Raw genomic sequence first — 17,089 nt, forward strand, 5'->3', positions numbered from 1 at the left:
ACATATTCATAAATATGCACCCAATATAAACCATATATATAAAATATGGTTTATATATGTGCAATAAATTATCGTAGCGTATCGTTATGGTGTATCAAGTAAACTAGTCGTCCCTGGTGTAAGTTATAGGTAGTCGAGAAAGCCTAGGTTCCTCCATGCTACACAGTATACGTTGGCTCACAGTTTACTTTACAGCCATGAGCAGATGGTTGCAATCATTAAGTTAAAAGAGATGATAACTCTCATAATTCATGATGCGTAGCCTTTTGTGCAGAAGCTATAACAAAAGAGAACATCATATTGTTGTTTTTAGAAGAGATTCTGTGAGAGTTTAAATAACTATACTTACATAAAAGGCAAATTGTATATTACCAAATATGAAAGTCACAATTTTTGAAAACTGAATTGTAAATTTAATCAGTCTTATTTGTTGTATAGCTGTGGGTGCACTTTATGTTATATTAAAATGAATGTTTTTCATAACTAGCACTCTTAGAGGAATGGCAATAGGCCTCCAAGCCCAATAAATGCAAACCGCCAGTCGATTCCATGCTTTACCTTTGAGCCTCATTTATGTAAGCATTTGGATCTTCTTTACTTGTTCAGCTGTTAATCTTTCTCTTCTGCTTCCAAATTGCCTAAAGCACTTTTCTGTCAGAGCCCTCTTTAAGCCATCAAAGAATTTCTTTCATCTCCCAGCCACCATCCGTGCTGTTGGCATGAGATCCTGTGGCATTTTGTCTCAGTTATTAATATTAGCAGTTAAACTTCACATTCAAGCTACAGTATGTGGACGGCTGAATAACTTAGCAAGTGAACAAGCAAGGGAAATTCCACCGATAAACAATGCTGAAGAATCTTAATCTTTGATTGTTCAAGTGGAGCCCCAGACACGTATCTTATCCCACATCTGTGCATAAAACAAAGGGCATATTCACCTACCCCAGGAACAAAACACATTATAATTTGTTGAATTTCTCATATTCATTGTAATTATGTCTGTATTGTTACATTAATTAACACTTGGAACTTTTTATGAAACTCGGCTCATTCTCAAATATGGCACTAAATTAGCAATTTGACAGCTCTCTGTTCTGTGTTTTCATTTACATTCTTTCATGAGACTGTCTTACTCTGTTTACTTTTAATTTTAAAGATGCTACATCTTATATTAATTTAATAGCATTATTCCATATTTTTATTTTAATTTAGGCAAAGTTGAATTTATTTAAAAATTGCTCTGCACATTGGATGTATGTCTAATTATATGTAAAAATTTTCCATTCACAGTGGTATGAATGGTATAGTTACCCTTTTAGTTTTCTTTCATATGTTTCACTGACTTTATATTAGGTTAAAACTACTATTAATTTAAAAAATAGTTACATTTATCTTTATGTGAGGGTGTTTATGCGAGTTACTATGAGTGAACCACTGCCTACAAGGCAGATACCAACGAAGACCATCCTGGACCTTAAACAAACAGAAAAAGAGCACCAGACATACAACAAAAGGCATCATTTGAAGCACAGTTAACAAAGCAACCACAAAAGAATCATAAAACCACAAACCCATCCTGTGATGCACCTCAAAATCTCAGATGCCTTTTAAGTGACAGAGCTGAATGTAACTACAGAGACACGTAGAGCACAGCATCTTTTACCTCTTAAAGAGACCATCCCTTGTTTTACTTTATTATGAAGAAAAGAAAGGACGCCAATAATTCAACAAACCTCTTGCTTACAAAAGCAGAACTGGTTTCAAACTGGAAAGCTCTTTCTTTACTCATGGAAGTCCTCTTTTTACAATATATTACTAATGTTGGCAATCAAAGGGGCTGAATATTGAAAGTTAGAGGTGTTATATTAAGAGGGTGGCTGGTGGTCAGTGACACGAAGAATCTGCTATCTTTCTCATCTTCTTCTAAAACTTGTCTTTGATTGCTTAAAGAGGTTAGTGATGTATATTGTGAATAAAACACGAGACAAGGATAAAGAGTTTGGGTTCCTGTACACTTGGAGTTGTGCAGCAAAAAATAAAAAAAGACAACACAAGAACTCAAAACAGAACTGATAACAATGAGAAAGATGGTGGATTATTTGGCTGGAAGACAGGAAGGGGCAGGTCCAGTGGAGTGGGAAACGGAAGTGACGTCAACAGTGTTAAGGTCAGTCTACTGGTCTGCAGAGGGAGAAAGAGAGGAAACATTATAGGACAACGCCAACCCCTGGTTCGGCAGGTAATCACAGTTATTCAAACCCTAAGCTGTCTCCCATGTGCACATGTGTGACAATACATAAACCCCGGATGCATATGTTTATAAAGTCACTGTGTATTGTGAAAATTGCTAAGGACTGGAAAATGGAAAATATTATTATTTAAATAAAGAGAATGATGTGGCAGATCTGATTAACTATGGACCTGTAAGCCTAACATGCATCAGAGGTAGATTAATGGAAGGAATTATTAAGGAAAAGAGAAACACATGGCAAGAACAGGAGTTTTAATGAACAGTCAGCATGGGTTCAGACAAGGGAGGTCGTGTTTAACTAATATTCTGGAATACTATGAAGAAACAACAAAAGTATATGGTTGATTTTCAGAAGGAATTTCATAAGGTCCCACAAGAGAGGTTGGGCATCAAAATAAAATAAGTGAGAATTCATGGCACGGTGTGTTGGTGGGTATAAAACTGGCTCAAACACAGAAAGCAAAGGGTTATGGTGTGCTGGGGTCACTGCCTTCTTTGAAATGCATAAAAGATCTGAACAAGAATTTAATAAGTAAGCTGATTAAGTTTGCAGATGATGCCAAATTAGGTTGAAGTGCAGATAATGTAGAATCATCTAAATTGTTACAAAGGGACATAGTCACCATACAAGCTTAGTGCCATTATGAACAATGCTGCACATCCTCTCTCTGACACACTAACACTGAGGACTTTCAGACAACCATCTATCTATCTATCTATCTATCTATCTATCTATCTATCTATCTATCTATCTATCTATCTATCTATCTATCTATCTATCTATCTATCTATCTATCTATCTATCGAGCTTCTGTAAAAAGGCAAATTTCCCCCTAGAGTCAAAAGTTCTATCATTATCATCATTAACAATCTACCACTCACTGGCACGGGGGCCAGTGGGGTGTTCTTTCTTCCTTTTTTGACTTTTTATTCAAATTGGTGAAAGTTTTTCTTTCCTTTATTTAAAAAAATCAATTAAGAAAAGCATAGCCCTTATATGCAGCTTTGACATTTTTACATCCAACAAACGTCATAGTGCTTACTTTGATATTGTGTCGTTCAAATGCAAATTAAAAAATTGCTAGTTTAATCGCATTATGATAACAGTCCATTTGTAGAAATATAGAACTATTTTTATTTTATTATATAAATGAAGTGGTCTGGAATGTTCATTGTAATGAAATGGCACCATACTGAATAGGAGGCAAGTTCAACATTAGTTTTTCGAAATTGTTTTAATGACATCAATACGCAGTAAATTGATAAAATGAACATTAGCTATTCCCGTAAAATTTATGTATGGCTGTTCCTTCTCTTTCAAAAATTTCGAAGTAAAACTTCATAAAAGATTGTAAGCACCATTCAGTACTTGCATATTGCTTGCTAAAGTGTGGAAAATACGGCATTCTATCAAGGACTGAAAGTGTTTAAAGTTTAATCAGAGTGTTTGGTGTCCTCCTTTAAACTTTTTCTGTACAAAACAGCATGGAAGACATGAAACATGCCTCTCAAACCTAGTAGCAATTGTGAATTTCTTTGGCTTTGTAGTTTAGAAGATAAAGTGGACACCATTGATTCAAAATGAGCTTCAAACATGGTGCCTGTGTCTCCTGAGATTGTGCTGTTGAGCTTTGCACTTCGCACTGTACATTTAGCTCTTCAACATAAACTTACCTTGCCTTTCAGGAAATGTATCTTTCTGAATGCTTCCTCCATTTTCATGGACGTGTGCAGGCTAACTGAATGCAACGGACATGCACAAATGACGAAATCCTCATAACCACATAACCGGGTTATTCGTGGAAAAATCTAAATGTCGTAAACTGGTTTCTCAAAGACCAATATCCCATTGCCTCTCATTTTTGAAACTGGATTTCTGTGAATATGTGGGTTATTAAAGCACATGTGGATGTATTCATTGTCTAAGATGGAGTTTGATCCCAACGCTAATCATTGTAACATCCTTTATGTAAGTACAGGTTAAATGTTGAGAGACTGATAAGGTTCAATTACATGTACAAGTATAATTTTGGAAGACATGTATGTATTTTCAGTGCTACAAATGTAATAGTATGTACTGTATGTACCAGCTTTTTAATAATATGGTGTACTGTATAATCAGGCTGAGCTCGTTACTGAATACAGTGGGGTGTGTCATGATATAGAAATTATGCAGAGACATGGAAATCTGTACATATGCTCCAGATGTTTTGGTATAGATCCTTAATTACATCCACATTTAGTTTTTTTCCTATGCTCTTCAAAGCACCTCTGACCCTATCAAACAACCCAGAGGCACAGAGGGTCAGTAGAAACAATTTTCAGTAATGAGGGCAGTGGCCGCATATTGCACAACACTGTGATTTAGATGAGTTTGTAGCTTTGTGATACGGATAAAAAGGAGAATGTATTCCTTAGACCATTAGAAAATCTTGTGGAAAGCTGTAAGTGTGTGCATTTTTTGGGTAGGCCCCCTAATGCTTACAAACTGCACTCCCCTGCATACTGTAAATATATTCAATTCTGTGTTTGAACAGTCAGTGACAGATTCCATTTCATCATTTTTCAGATGTTTTTACCTTCAGGCCAGGGAATGTGATCCAAACTTATGTCAGAATTTTCTTCGAAATTCTGGCAACATCTTACAAACATGTGGGGTAAATAGGCAAACTTTCCCTAAGGAGCTTGCTCATGTTGTCTTTTATTAGATGCCAGCATTGGCCGTTACCACGTCCAGTGGATGCCAGAATCCTGCACTCACAATGAAACGAAAGAACCCGAGAAGACTACAACACAGGTAGGTGCTGAAAAACTTGTCCTACGTCGTTTTTTTTGCTCTTTGTATCTTTTTCTGTTAACAGTGTAATTATTGATATTAATGAAGATTATATATGACCACATTTTGAGTATCTACAGTAAATTAAATGCATTTTATCAGCTTAACAATGAACATTGTAGGCAGAGATTTACAAAAAATGAATACATTCCAAGTAATATAAGGGGAAATATGATTGACACATTCATTAATTTATGCAAGACTTTAACATTATGATTAATTATTACTGTGGTCAAAGGTAATGTCTGCCTAAATAATTTATGATCATTTTATTAATGCCCTAACATCATCTTGTTGTTTACCCAAAGGAAGATTTAGTTTCATGATCAGGCAATTGTATATGAAAATTGGTATTTGCTCCACAAATCCTCTATATTCATAAAGCTGCTGCAGATAGTATCAAGTCATCATTCCCATAATACATTTCATAATACAAAAAGCAGGAAAAAATACTCAATTTTTGTAAATATCATTTGAACTTTACAAAATAAATATATCTTAAGAATTGTTTTACATTGTAAAAGATCCCTCCAACAGAGGAGAAGCTAAATCCAATGAACAATGCAACAATCATTTAAATAGCTTTTCAAAAAGCCCCCAGCCAAGCAACACTGGCAGACGTGCTTTATAACTGGAATTTCAACATTTCAGAAAATATGTTTCAAATGAACACAGGCTTGTTGAGAAGACATCTGCCATATAAAATAAACCAAGACTTGCCAAGGTTTCATCAGCGGTGTTTGTTGAGGATTTATATATTTTTTTTTCTTTATATTACAATATGCAATACATCCATTTAGAGAAAAATGAATTAGTTTCTCTCGTCCTGTGGGAGTTTAGTGAAATCGGCAAATAATGAACTATAAGAGCTGCTGACATGCTAGATAGTAGTTGTCATTGTAGGCGCATTGTGTGGACTGTTGGTCAAATGTTAAATCTGAGCCAAAGTCAGTAATTATATTTTTATGCATAATGTGTAAGATGTATGTGGCAATTGTGGCCAAACCTGATTGGGGGGATTTGGGATGTTGCAGTGGGCAGTTGCATTTTCACTTTTTGGGCTTCAGAGTAGACACAGTAGCACCCATACAGTTGATAATGAAAAGATGAAAAGAAAAAAACTTCAGCCTATACAACATTGCTAGATTTATATGGAATATTTTCTTTTGAAACAGTTCCCTTTTGATTTTCATTCTGTTCGCTTTGGAGTAGACGTGTAGCATCTCCACCTCCTTCCACTTTCAAAGAGATTAAATAAATATTACTAGGATGTGAAAAGAATTTTATTCTTGGGCATCAGTTCTCATCATTGGTTTTGGACCTTAGTACCCTGTATCTTTACAATTTAAAAGAAGAATGTTTAGTCTACTAATATACTAGATTGAACTACTTAGAATGTTTTTTGTTAATACTATATTGTTTGGAGCATTAAGAGAAACATGAAAATACAAGTTAGTGCAATGCAAACATATTTTTCCATCTGCCTATAAATAGCAAAAGATAATTTTGCAGTATGGTGTATGCTGAACACAGCATCCCTCCTTCTTTATGCTGCCTCCCCAGCACACCACCGCGTAGAAGAGGGCGCTCGCCACAACCGTCTGATAGAACATCTGCAGCATCTTATTGCAGATGTTGAAAGACACCAGCCTTCTAAAGAAGTATAGTCGGCTCTGTCCTCTCTTGCAGAGAGCATCAGTATTGGCAGTCCAGTCCAGTTTATCATCCAGCTGATAAAATAACTTATTACATAAATATTCACTCCTTTAATATGGCACATCTAAATCCTCACTGGTGCAGCCGGTTGGTTTTAGACCTCCCAGAATTGGTTCAGTGGAAATCACCTGTCTGGGGCTTCAGTTGATTATAGTATAAATGCACTTTATCTAGAAGGTCCATCTTGTGGTGAGTTTTGGTGGTGACCTAACCTATACGATGAAGACAAAAGAACAGACCAAGCAACTCCATGAAAAAGTGATTATACACACATAAGTTAGGGGATGTAGACAAGAAAATATCCAAGTCACTGAATATCCAATTATACAAGATAGAAAGGGAATGGCACAGCTGTAAATCTGCAGGCCATCCACAAAAATGGAGTGATTGTGTAAGAAGAAGACCAGTGAGGGAGGCCACCAAGAGACCCCTATGAGAACGGTGAGTCACAAGCTACAGTGTCTGAGATAGGAGAGACTGAGCAGACAACAACTGTTGCCTGGGAGCTTCACCAGTCACACCCTTGTGGACAAATAACATATAGAAAGCCCCTGTCAAACAAAATGATGTTTTAGCTAGAGTTTGGCAGAAGGAACATGGGAGACTGGAAAAAGGCTCTGTTGGCCTCATGAGACCAACACTGAGATTTTTGGCCATTAGACTAAACACCGTGTTTGGCATAAACCAATGATTGGACATTATCAAAATCACACCATTCCCATAGTATAGTGGTGGCAGCATTACTCCGTGGAGATGCTTCTCCTCAGCAGCCTGGAAGGCTTGTGAGGGTAGAGGGTAAAGTGAATGTGACCAAATACAGGGAAATTCAAGAGGAAAACCTGATGCTGCCTGCAAGAAACCTACACCTTAGAAGATTCATTTTCTGTCAGGACAGCACCACACACAAGTATAAAGCCAAAGCTCAATAGGAATGGCTTAAAAACAACAATGTTAATGGAGTGGGCAAGTCGGAGTCCTGATGTAAGGAAAAATGGCAGTGTGCAGATATGCAAAGCTGATAGAGACCTGTGCACACAAGCTGTCATGGCTGGCAAAGGAGCTTCTACTAAATGCATGCAATTAGGAGGGTGAAAACTTATGTGATCAATTATTTTGTGTTTTATATCTAATTAATTTAGACCACATTGCCGCAGAGATCTATTTTCATTTTGACGTTAAAGACTTTTTTCTATTGATCAGTTTAAACAAAGCCAAATTAAAGCCACTGTGATACAATGTCGTATAACAATAAAATGTGAAAAGCTCCAATGAGGAGAATACTCTTTGTAGCCATTGTATCTGAATAACTTTAGCTTACTCTGCTTGCGTCATTCGTTGTGAAGCCAAATTAAATTGATGTGCTTTTAGTGTGTTGTTTAATAGTCTGCATTGTGTTCCTTTGATGCATTAGTAATGTTCTGGATAAGATTTGGACTCCCATGATTCTGTATTGATAAATGTGGATGAAAAAAAAAAATTGATAAGAGGACTAATGTGTTCTGCAGTAGGCACTGAAGTTTTTGCCACAATCAGTCCCCTCACCGCACTTAAGAAAATAGAGGAGAGAAACTGTTGAATGTTTCTGTACATCAAACCTCAATATGGGTTTACCAAAGGGGTGGCTTGATTAGCACTCTCCATTGCGAAGGCCTTGCTAGTGATCTTATTAAAAGTACACAGGTGATTGAGAACATTCAGCTATACCACGGGAGAAAACTGTTGCATTAAGCTGTCCATGTGAGAAGATATGAAATCAAAGCTAAGATTTGTCAATAAATTGATACCAACACCCTGCAATGCTATTCTGGAATGTCTTGTTGTGAATGACCTACAAAATGCCTGTATTTTGATAATCAAAAGTCTAAACTAAGAAGGACACAGTTATCTGTTTGGTTTTCATTAAAAGTGAATGTGGTGACATACAGCTTAACCATCAAGTAATTAGGATCAGTGTAAGCAAAAGCATTTTCTAATGCCAATATAATATTTGCACTACTCTCCAACATTGTGCTGCACTCTCAGTAGGCGGTCGCTCTGTGCTGCTCAGCTCAATGAAGCAAATGATTATGGCGAGCTTCCTGCCTTCTTTGCGCTCACCCAGCATGACCTGATCGTGGAAGTCTGCCTGAATTTCAACACAAATCTTCTACCAGGTCATCTGCTTCATTTATGTAATTACCTTTTTCCCCTATCATTATATGGACATGTAATATGCAGGACAAAACCAACATACTTTATATCCAAAAAGTCTCCCACTGCACTAGATACTTTTGAGGCGTAGAAAAATTGCCCCAGCCTCCTGTGTGCATCGTTTAAAAGATGTGTCACTTAATGCATGAGATTGTGAGGCAGAAATCCCAGACTGCTTGCAGCACAATTCTAGATAACCAGGAGTTTGACTCTTTTGCACTGAGACGGAAATCGGCTGTCAAATATAATAGAATTGATGTCAGCTAATTTAACATTGCCAACATGAGACTGTCAATCAAGCGTATCAAAAATATATATAAAAATGAAAACAAAATATCTAACATAATAAATATAATAAACATTTATACAGTACATAATAGAATCTAGTAAATATATATTTGAAATTAATAATAATGTAACAATTGATAACATTAACTTTAAATAACAATAGAACAATATCGCAATCTGTTGGTCTGTGAGGTCAAAAGATGAAATCATCAGCGCTCACCTTTTTACATTAACACAAAACTCATCGACCTATATTTAGAGACTCAATCATGTTGTAAATTAATATATATTTTATTGTCATGTAGTGTGTTCCTTTTCCTTTGAATATCTCATGTTTTTTTTTGATAAGTACTAGCATTTTTCTTCTTTCTTAAATCAACCTTCTTTGCTCTATTACATTTCATTATAAATGAAGAGCCATTTTCTTTTTACAGTAGCTTGTCATAGGCATTTTAAATTGTTCCTCAAACCATTAAACATTGAATTTGTTGGGGTTTTTTTTCCACAGGAAAACTACATTAATCTACAAGGACTTCTGTTTTCCTGCAAGTATAAAGTGACAGTCCAGGGCATCAAAGCTAAAGGTCGTTCAAAAGCCGAAACCATGAGCTTTACTACACCCCCGTGTTCAGCTCTCAAAGGGAAAAACCTCAAGCATATCAACTGTCCCATGGAAGGTAGTAAGTTCAGACAAGGTCTCGTAGTGGGTTTCAGGGCACATGCAATATTGCTTAAAATAATCTTTATGACTGTTTGCTTTATTGTCTTTAGGGAGTTGTGTTCGCCATTGCAGCTGGCATTTATATAAGCACTTATCTAAGTGCCATTTAGCCTTATTGTATTTACATTTTCTGTGTGTGTGATGTTTGGAATGAAGATGTTATGGGTTATTGCTGGGGATTAAATAACTGACCTGAGGTATTCTTGTACTCCTGATTAAATGGCTTAGTTGAACCTACAGTGCTGACGTCCCATCTGGGGTTGGTTTCTTCCTTGCTTCTGTTTCTGCCCAGGATAGGGTCAGGCTCCCCGTGCTTGTAAATCTGATTAAGCACATTTAATACATTGTTGGATGCATGTATACATTCACAGTGGAACTGTTAGCATTGGCTGGGTTTCACTTTAACTGAGATGTTTTGAATTTAGCTGAATTCCCATCTGGGGTGCCTTCTCCCTACAATCTCTCTTTTTTTTCCTAGTGATTCCAATTTCTTCATTCCCAGAAGTGCTCATTGTAATTGATAGTACGTATGCATGAATGTGTCCTGTGAAGAAACGCAATCCTATCCAAGTATGCATTCTTGCTGCCAGGGGCAACTACACTATTAGAAAAAAAGGGTTGAGAAAATCTATTTACGGAATGCTATCCATACATTTTCTGAGCCCACTACATTTTAAAGTTACAGGGAGCTGGCACACATCCCAGTATAAATGGGTACAAGACCGGAATCAAACCCAGATATCCTGTTTGTTCAGAGAATCCTGAAGCAAACATGTATAGAGTTCACCTCTGACTTTGAAAATCTTCCAGTACAGAATCCCAATTTTCAATTCCCCCCATTTTGAGGCTGATGCACTAAGCAGAGATTATCAGTTGTCTTTGTCTATATAAGCCTCATTATTCTACTAGGGGATTCTCAGAGAATGAAATCTCCTTGAAAACAAAAAAATAATAGTAGACAGATTAGTGTTCCACTGCTAGGACTGGGAAAGCTGCCTTTGATTCATTAGTGGTTTTCTGTAAAGAAATTAAGGATACACCGTACAAAAATAGTACATGCTCAACTTCAGAGGACCAAGGAAATCATTAAGAAATAAGGACTAAGTTATTTAAAATAGGGGTGTACAGAAATTGTCATGATATTGAGTTTTGAATGTGCTGAACATTTTAGTTTAAATGTCTCCAATTCTATATTTTAGTGTGTTATATAGTGTATGTATGATTATGCCAGTGGAAGAAAACTAAACAGCATAACAGATTTATGATTCATAGTCATTTTGTCAATGGCTGCCTCAAAATAATGACATGGTGGTACAATAGTTTTGTGCTCTGCCACCCAGCTCCAGAAGAATCGAGTTTGAATCCTGGCCCCTTTGCTATGTGTACATATTGTGCATGTCACTAACTGTATTTTTCTTCTGGTAACTCCAGTTTTTCCACTTATGGTCTGTTAGGTTTTTTTGTCAACTCTGCTTTAGCTTGGTATGAATGACTGTATTTGTCAGGAAAGGACAGGATTTGCATCTGGGAATTTACATGGGTAAATCTAAAAGTAAAGGCAATTTGAAAATTACACCATAAACTGTAATGGATAGAAGCCAACACAATAAAACACCTTTTGTGATGGTCTATGGGTACTTCAAAAACTCACAAACACAGCCTCTGCTGTTAATCTAGTTGAAGCCAAGATCAAATAAACATGGACGCTGCAGGATTGCACCATTGTTGAACAACGTGCTGCAGTGAGATTTCTTTGGGCAGAAAGAGTGAAACCTGCTGAAATTCACCAAAAGGATGTTGGCACAGTATGGAAATAAAAACAGCATGACTCAACGGAATAGTTAACTAATGGATAGAAAGGTTCAAAGCAGAAAAAACGAGTGTAACCAACAAACCTTGATCTAGTTGACCATCAACATCATGCGCACAAGCCAACCATCAACATGGCAAATGACTTCAATAAAGAAGACCGACAGATTACATTGTCCATTGTTACTGCACATTTGGATAGGGTCTATGGATCTGCACGTGCATGATGACTTCCAAGATGGGAACCCAAACAGCTCTATGATCGGCAATAAGCCCAACATTCATGAGGCTGAATTTCAGCAGGGTTTCACTCTCTCCTGCCAAAGAAATCTCCACTATGGTGCATTGTTCAACAATGGCTGAAAATCCTGTAGTGGTGCATCCATGTTCATCTGACCTTGGCTTCAACTAGACTAATGGCAGAGCGCCTTGCACTCTGAATGTTCTAAACTATCCATAAGCCCATTGCAACTGTGCTGTATTGCATCAGCTTTCCTGTGCATTGCAGTTACTGATAAATTTACAAATTGCACTTATACTTTTTGATGTCACTACCATATTCAATCACATTCATATTCATTTTAATTCCTACCCTTGCACCCCAATGCTTCTGGGGTTAAGCTCTGGCCCCCCTCATGACCCTGAATTGGACAGAGCGTGCTTGAAAATGGATGGATGGATTACCCTTAATAGGATACCAAAAATTAAATAATACACAGAGCAAAATATACTAATATTATACCCATAGTACAATTTTTAATCTGAAATCAGTAAATCTTACATTTTTCTGAAATGGAAAGAAAAAGGAGGTTATAGAGTCTGATGGCTGTGGGAAGGAAGGATTTCCTGTGATGTTCAGTGGAGCACTTGAAGCTAGTCCAGTCTACTGCTGAAAACGCTCCCTCTGTCCAACCATAACGCTATGAAGTGGGTGATTAGCCATTTTCAATAATAGACTGAAGCCTAGACAACATTCTCTTGATCTGCCGCAGTTTCCAAGCTGTCCAGTTTCTCTCCTACCACAAGAGGCAGCCTTCCTGAATTAGTTTGTTAAGTCTCCTGATGTCTGCCACTTTCATGCTGCCTCCCCCATCCCCCCCCATGCCAACCAGCGAAGAACAATGCACTGGCCACCAATGCTGTTATAGAACATTCACAGCATAGTGGTTGCTGAAACTAAAAGATCTGAGCTTGCATAGGAAATACAGCCTACTTTTACCCCTTCTTTGTATATGGTCAACGAGTTCCTGGACCAGTCTAGCTTATTGCTCATATGCACCCCTAGATACTTGTACTCCTCAATGATCTCAACCTGCACAACCCTAAGGAGGAGTGGCTTGGAGATTGTGATCTTCTTAAATCTAACTACCAGTTCTTTAGTTTTAACTGGTGTGAATCTGCAGTTGATTCATCTCACACACCAGTCAAACAAACCTGTCCACTACCTCTCCCTGTATTTCTGTCTCGTCTCCATGTCTGATTCTTCCAACAATTATAGAGTCATCAGAGAATTCTGCAGATGGCAGCCCTCTGTGTTGTAAACCTAAAATCTGTAGTGTACAGGGTGAAGAGGAATGATGACAGAACTGTCACCTTGTGGAGCACCAGTGCTACACAGCATGGTGTTAGACACAGAGCCCTGTAGCCCACACCCCATCAGCTAGTCCATTACCATGAAACTAAGGGAGCATCCATCTGCATTTCCGACTAGCTTACTCCCCAGTCTGGCTAGCTGGATGTTAGTAGGTTATATTGCACTTACTTGGCACCAGGATGATGTCGGAATCTTCATCTAAGCTAACCATCATGTTATTTGACTGTGAGGAGAATCCGAGACCTCAAAGTAAGCCAAAATATACAGAAAAAAATGTCGGTGAACAGCACAAAAAGTAGGAAGGAAACTGTAGATCTGAGAGTAAGGGATAGCAACTACCTAGTTCTTTTCTACTTTGCTTTTTACATAAGATTACCTTTTCGATACATATAACATTTTCTATGTTCACCCCCCATTTCAGCTGTCTCAAAAGATTTTAGCAAAACCTGAAAATCTGTCTGCAAACGTTCCCTCATCTTCAAGATGGAACATTACCGGAAACTTCTTTTGGAGAATATCAAGAGCAAATTTACAGCAGCCAGTAACAGGTTTCCAGGTTACTTGGGCAGAGGTCACCACAGAAAGCAGGCAGAACTAGCTTACCAACACAGCATATCTCACCAATCACAGATTCTACCTCCGGTAAGGCCTCCTTCTTACCAGTATGTTCTGTCGGAAAGACATTCTCCAGTTAGGCAACACTAGTTCCATCTGTAAGCAACAAGAAACAAGAACTAGACTCAGTAATGGTCGCAGTTGACCATCATAGAGTACTTCACTCACCCTTGCTCACAAGTACATGCTGGAAAATTCTTTAAAGTAAATTGCAGAGGACCTAAAATGTATTTATTGTACCTGGAGCAAACCTGGGGTGGCATAAAGCAGAAACCTGTTTAACGATATTATAGGGCTACTAAAAATTAGAAACAGCAGCATACCACCAGTTAGTAAATAAGTGAAAAAATGGAAAAAACATTGTTTTACTCTAATATGATTGTAGCATTTGATCAATCAAATAAGTTTGAAGAAATGAATATTCTCCTCCCCATTGTATGTTAACAGGATAAATGGTAACATCAGGGACTATTGAATGAATTTTCAATATCTTCATTCATCTTTAGGATTTGTAAGTAAATAACGATGTGAGTTAGACATTTGGTGAAATCACTCTATACTTTCTTGTTGAGTAAAATTATCTTTCATGTAGACTATTGTCACAGAACCAAGTTCATTTTACCAAGGTGGTACCCCAAAAATAACCAGAATTGCGAAAAAATAATTGTTTTAATAATTATTTACTCTACTGAAACTTTAGTCCTCCTTCAAAGTACCCTCCATGTGAATTAATGTACTTGTCCAAAGCGATTTTTCTTTGACTTCCCCCTCCAGTACAACCGCTTTCCTTTGAGTTATTTTTTCATATGCGGGAACAAGGAAAAGTTGCATGGAGAGAGAGAGTTGTACCGTGGAGGAAATCAAAGAAAAATCGCTGCAGACATTGGACAACGTTCCTCTTCAGCGATTCCAAAAATGTTTCGACCAGTTAGAAAACCATTGGGATAAGTACATTCATTCACGTGAAGAGTATTCTGAAGGAGACTAAAGTTATTTTTGCGTACCCCCTCGTAACATTCAAAAGACTGTATGTATCAGCTACAAATAAAGAGCAGGTTCCTAATATATTATTATGGCATGTAGTGATAATTGGTCTAAATATTGTGCCATTCGATTTTAAGTGATTCTACATGCTCAGGGAACAAACTCTCTATGAACAATCTGTGACTGTCAAAGCGTGATCATCATTGTCTCTTTAATATCTGCCCTAGTAGTTTGGAGAAAAATGTCGCTGAAATCACATAAACAATTAACAAGACTTACCTAGTGGCATATTCGATAATTACACTCTACTCCCGTGTTAATGGCAGATTCCTGGAAAATTTTTGTTCCTCCGCGTATGGTCCTTTTACCTTTTTAATCTAAAGGAGTGAGAGTCTTTGTGCTAATTTCAATTATACTCAACATTGTGACCAAGGACATTAATTTCCAGGGAGATTCAGACAACTCGGGTATCTAAAAACATTTCAAGGGACAAGATTAGTGTCTCTTCTTTGCTGTTGAGGAAAAAAAGTCATCATCTTATGTCAATCAGTAATGCATCACTCTTTTTAAAAAGTGGTAACACATTCTCACTGTTACAAACTAAAAGGATCATGTTTTGGGGGAAGTTACTATACATTTAAATCTGAAGAATGTCAGATATATGACAACATTCACTTTTAGAAAGACATTGTCATTCACAACTTGTGACCTTTCCAGCCATCCTTGTGAGTAAACAAGTCACATCAGAACACAGAATTTCACATAATTATCATTATTATTGTTAATGTGGTCCATTATTCTTTTAGGATCACCATCTCCTCACGGTATCTAATCTGAGGCCATCGACATTTTACCGGCTGGAAGTGCAAGTTCTAACAACAGCAGGAGAAGGCCCAGCAACTGTTAAAACTTTTCAGACTCCAGACATTCTGCCGGCACTCTCTCACAGTAAGTGAATACATAATATGTGATATACGCAAAATATGTGCAGCATGACTTTATTGTTGAGTTTTATTTGTTTACATTCAATTTTTATATTACACAATAAACAACTTTACAAAAGCATTATAGCTTTCTTTTGAAAAGCTTGAAAATCTGTTATTTTGCATAAAGTAACTCCTAAGAAATTTTATTTTATATTTTCCCTCACTAAGCTTCTTTAAACAACTCTCTCCCCTACACAGTACACTGAGAATCTCCAGCCTTTACATAAAAAAATATTATTAGTGGTTATCGAAGTTTGAAAAAGTAACTTTCACAAAATATTAAAATTCTCCAGTTTCTTTTTCCTTACTAGAGGAAATTTTTTTTCTTCACTTATATCACTTTTGGAAGATCATCCCCGACACAGACAGACACCGAGACATGAGTCCAATAATCACACGTTTTTCTTTTCTTTTCTCAGTCCTTTCTTTCTTTCTTTCTTTCTTTCTTTCTTTCTTTCTTTCTTTCTTTCTTTCTTTCTTTCTTTCTTTCTTTCTTTCTTTCTTTCTTTCTTTCAAATTAGTAGTCAGAGGAGGGGACGCTGGTGCACGCATGTTGCTGCCGCTCTTCCCTATCATCAACACTCTTTGTTAAAATTCACGTTAAACCTAAACTTTTTGCAATTGTTCACTTTCTTTTTTATTGTATGTATAGTTCATGGATGCAATTGACTCGAACTGTGTTGATTTGGATTTACTTTTATGGACTTTGCCTTGACTGGATTTGCAGTCTCGGGGACAACCGAATCTTTCTGTGGCACACTGGACGAGCCCTATGGACATTTCTTTGCACTGTAACGATCTATGAGCCGGGAATGGTCTGTCTTCTTGATTGGATTTTATACCCTGGATTGCTCTTGATTCCTTCTATATATGCTTAATGACTAAGAAATTATCTGAGGTTTACACCCAGCTGGATGCGGCTCTGGGCGATCCTGTCTGTAATACCTAGCATTATATGCATGTGACTGTATGTTGGAACCTCCAAATTTTGGTATTTTCATGCACATTTTGTAATATCTCCTACTATGCTTTTTCTGCTGCTTGCCGCTCATCTGCACTACCCGATTTCCCATCTCACCTTCTCCGCTGTGCTGTGCTG

At 37.2% G+C, this 17,089-nt stretch overlaps 1 protein-coding gene across 1 annotated transcript in view; it reads left to right on the top strand.

Annotated features, from left to right (window-relative positions):
* The window catches only part of LOC114650923 (anosmin-1), a 288,549-nt gene that overhangs the window by 262,650 nt on the left and 8,810 nt on the right, over window positions 1-17,089 (top strand). Inside the window, exons 10-13 of the mRNA XM_051927220.1 lie at window positions 4,960-5,048; window positions 9,790-9,976; window positions 13,846-14,047; window positions 15,811-15,952. Of these exons, the coding sequence (XP_051783180.1) occupies window positions 4,960-5,048; window positions 9,790-9,976; window positions 13,846-14,003 (434 nt within the window). The 3' untranslated portion in view covers window positions 14,004-14,047; window positions 15,811-15,952. The remainder of the gene's footprint in view (window positions 1-4,959; window positions 5,049-9,789; window positions 9,977-13,845; window positions 14,048-15,810; window positions 15,953-17,089) is intronic.

Source organism: Erpetoichthys calabaricus, chromosome 4, assembly GCF_900747795.2.
Source record: "Erpetoichthys calabaricus chromosome 4, fErpCal1.3, whole genome shotgun sequence".
Classification (NCBI taxonomy): domain Eukaryota; kingdom Metazoa; phylum Chordata; class Cladistia; order Polypteriformes; family Polypteridae; genus Erpetoichthys; species Erpetoichthys calabaricus.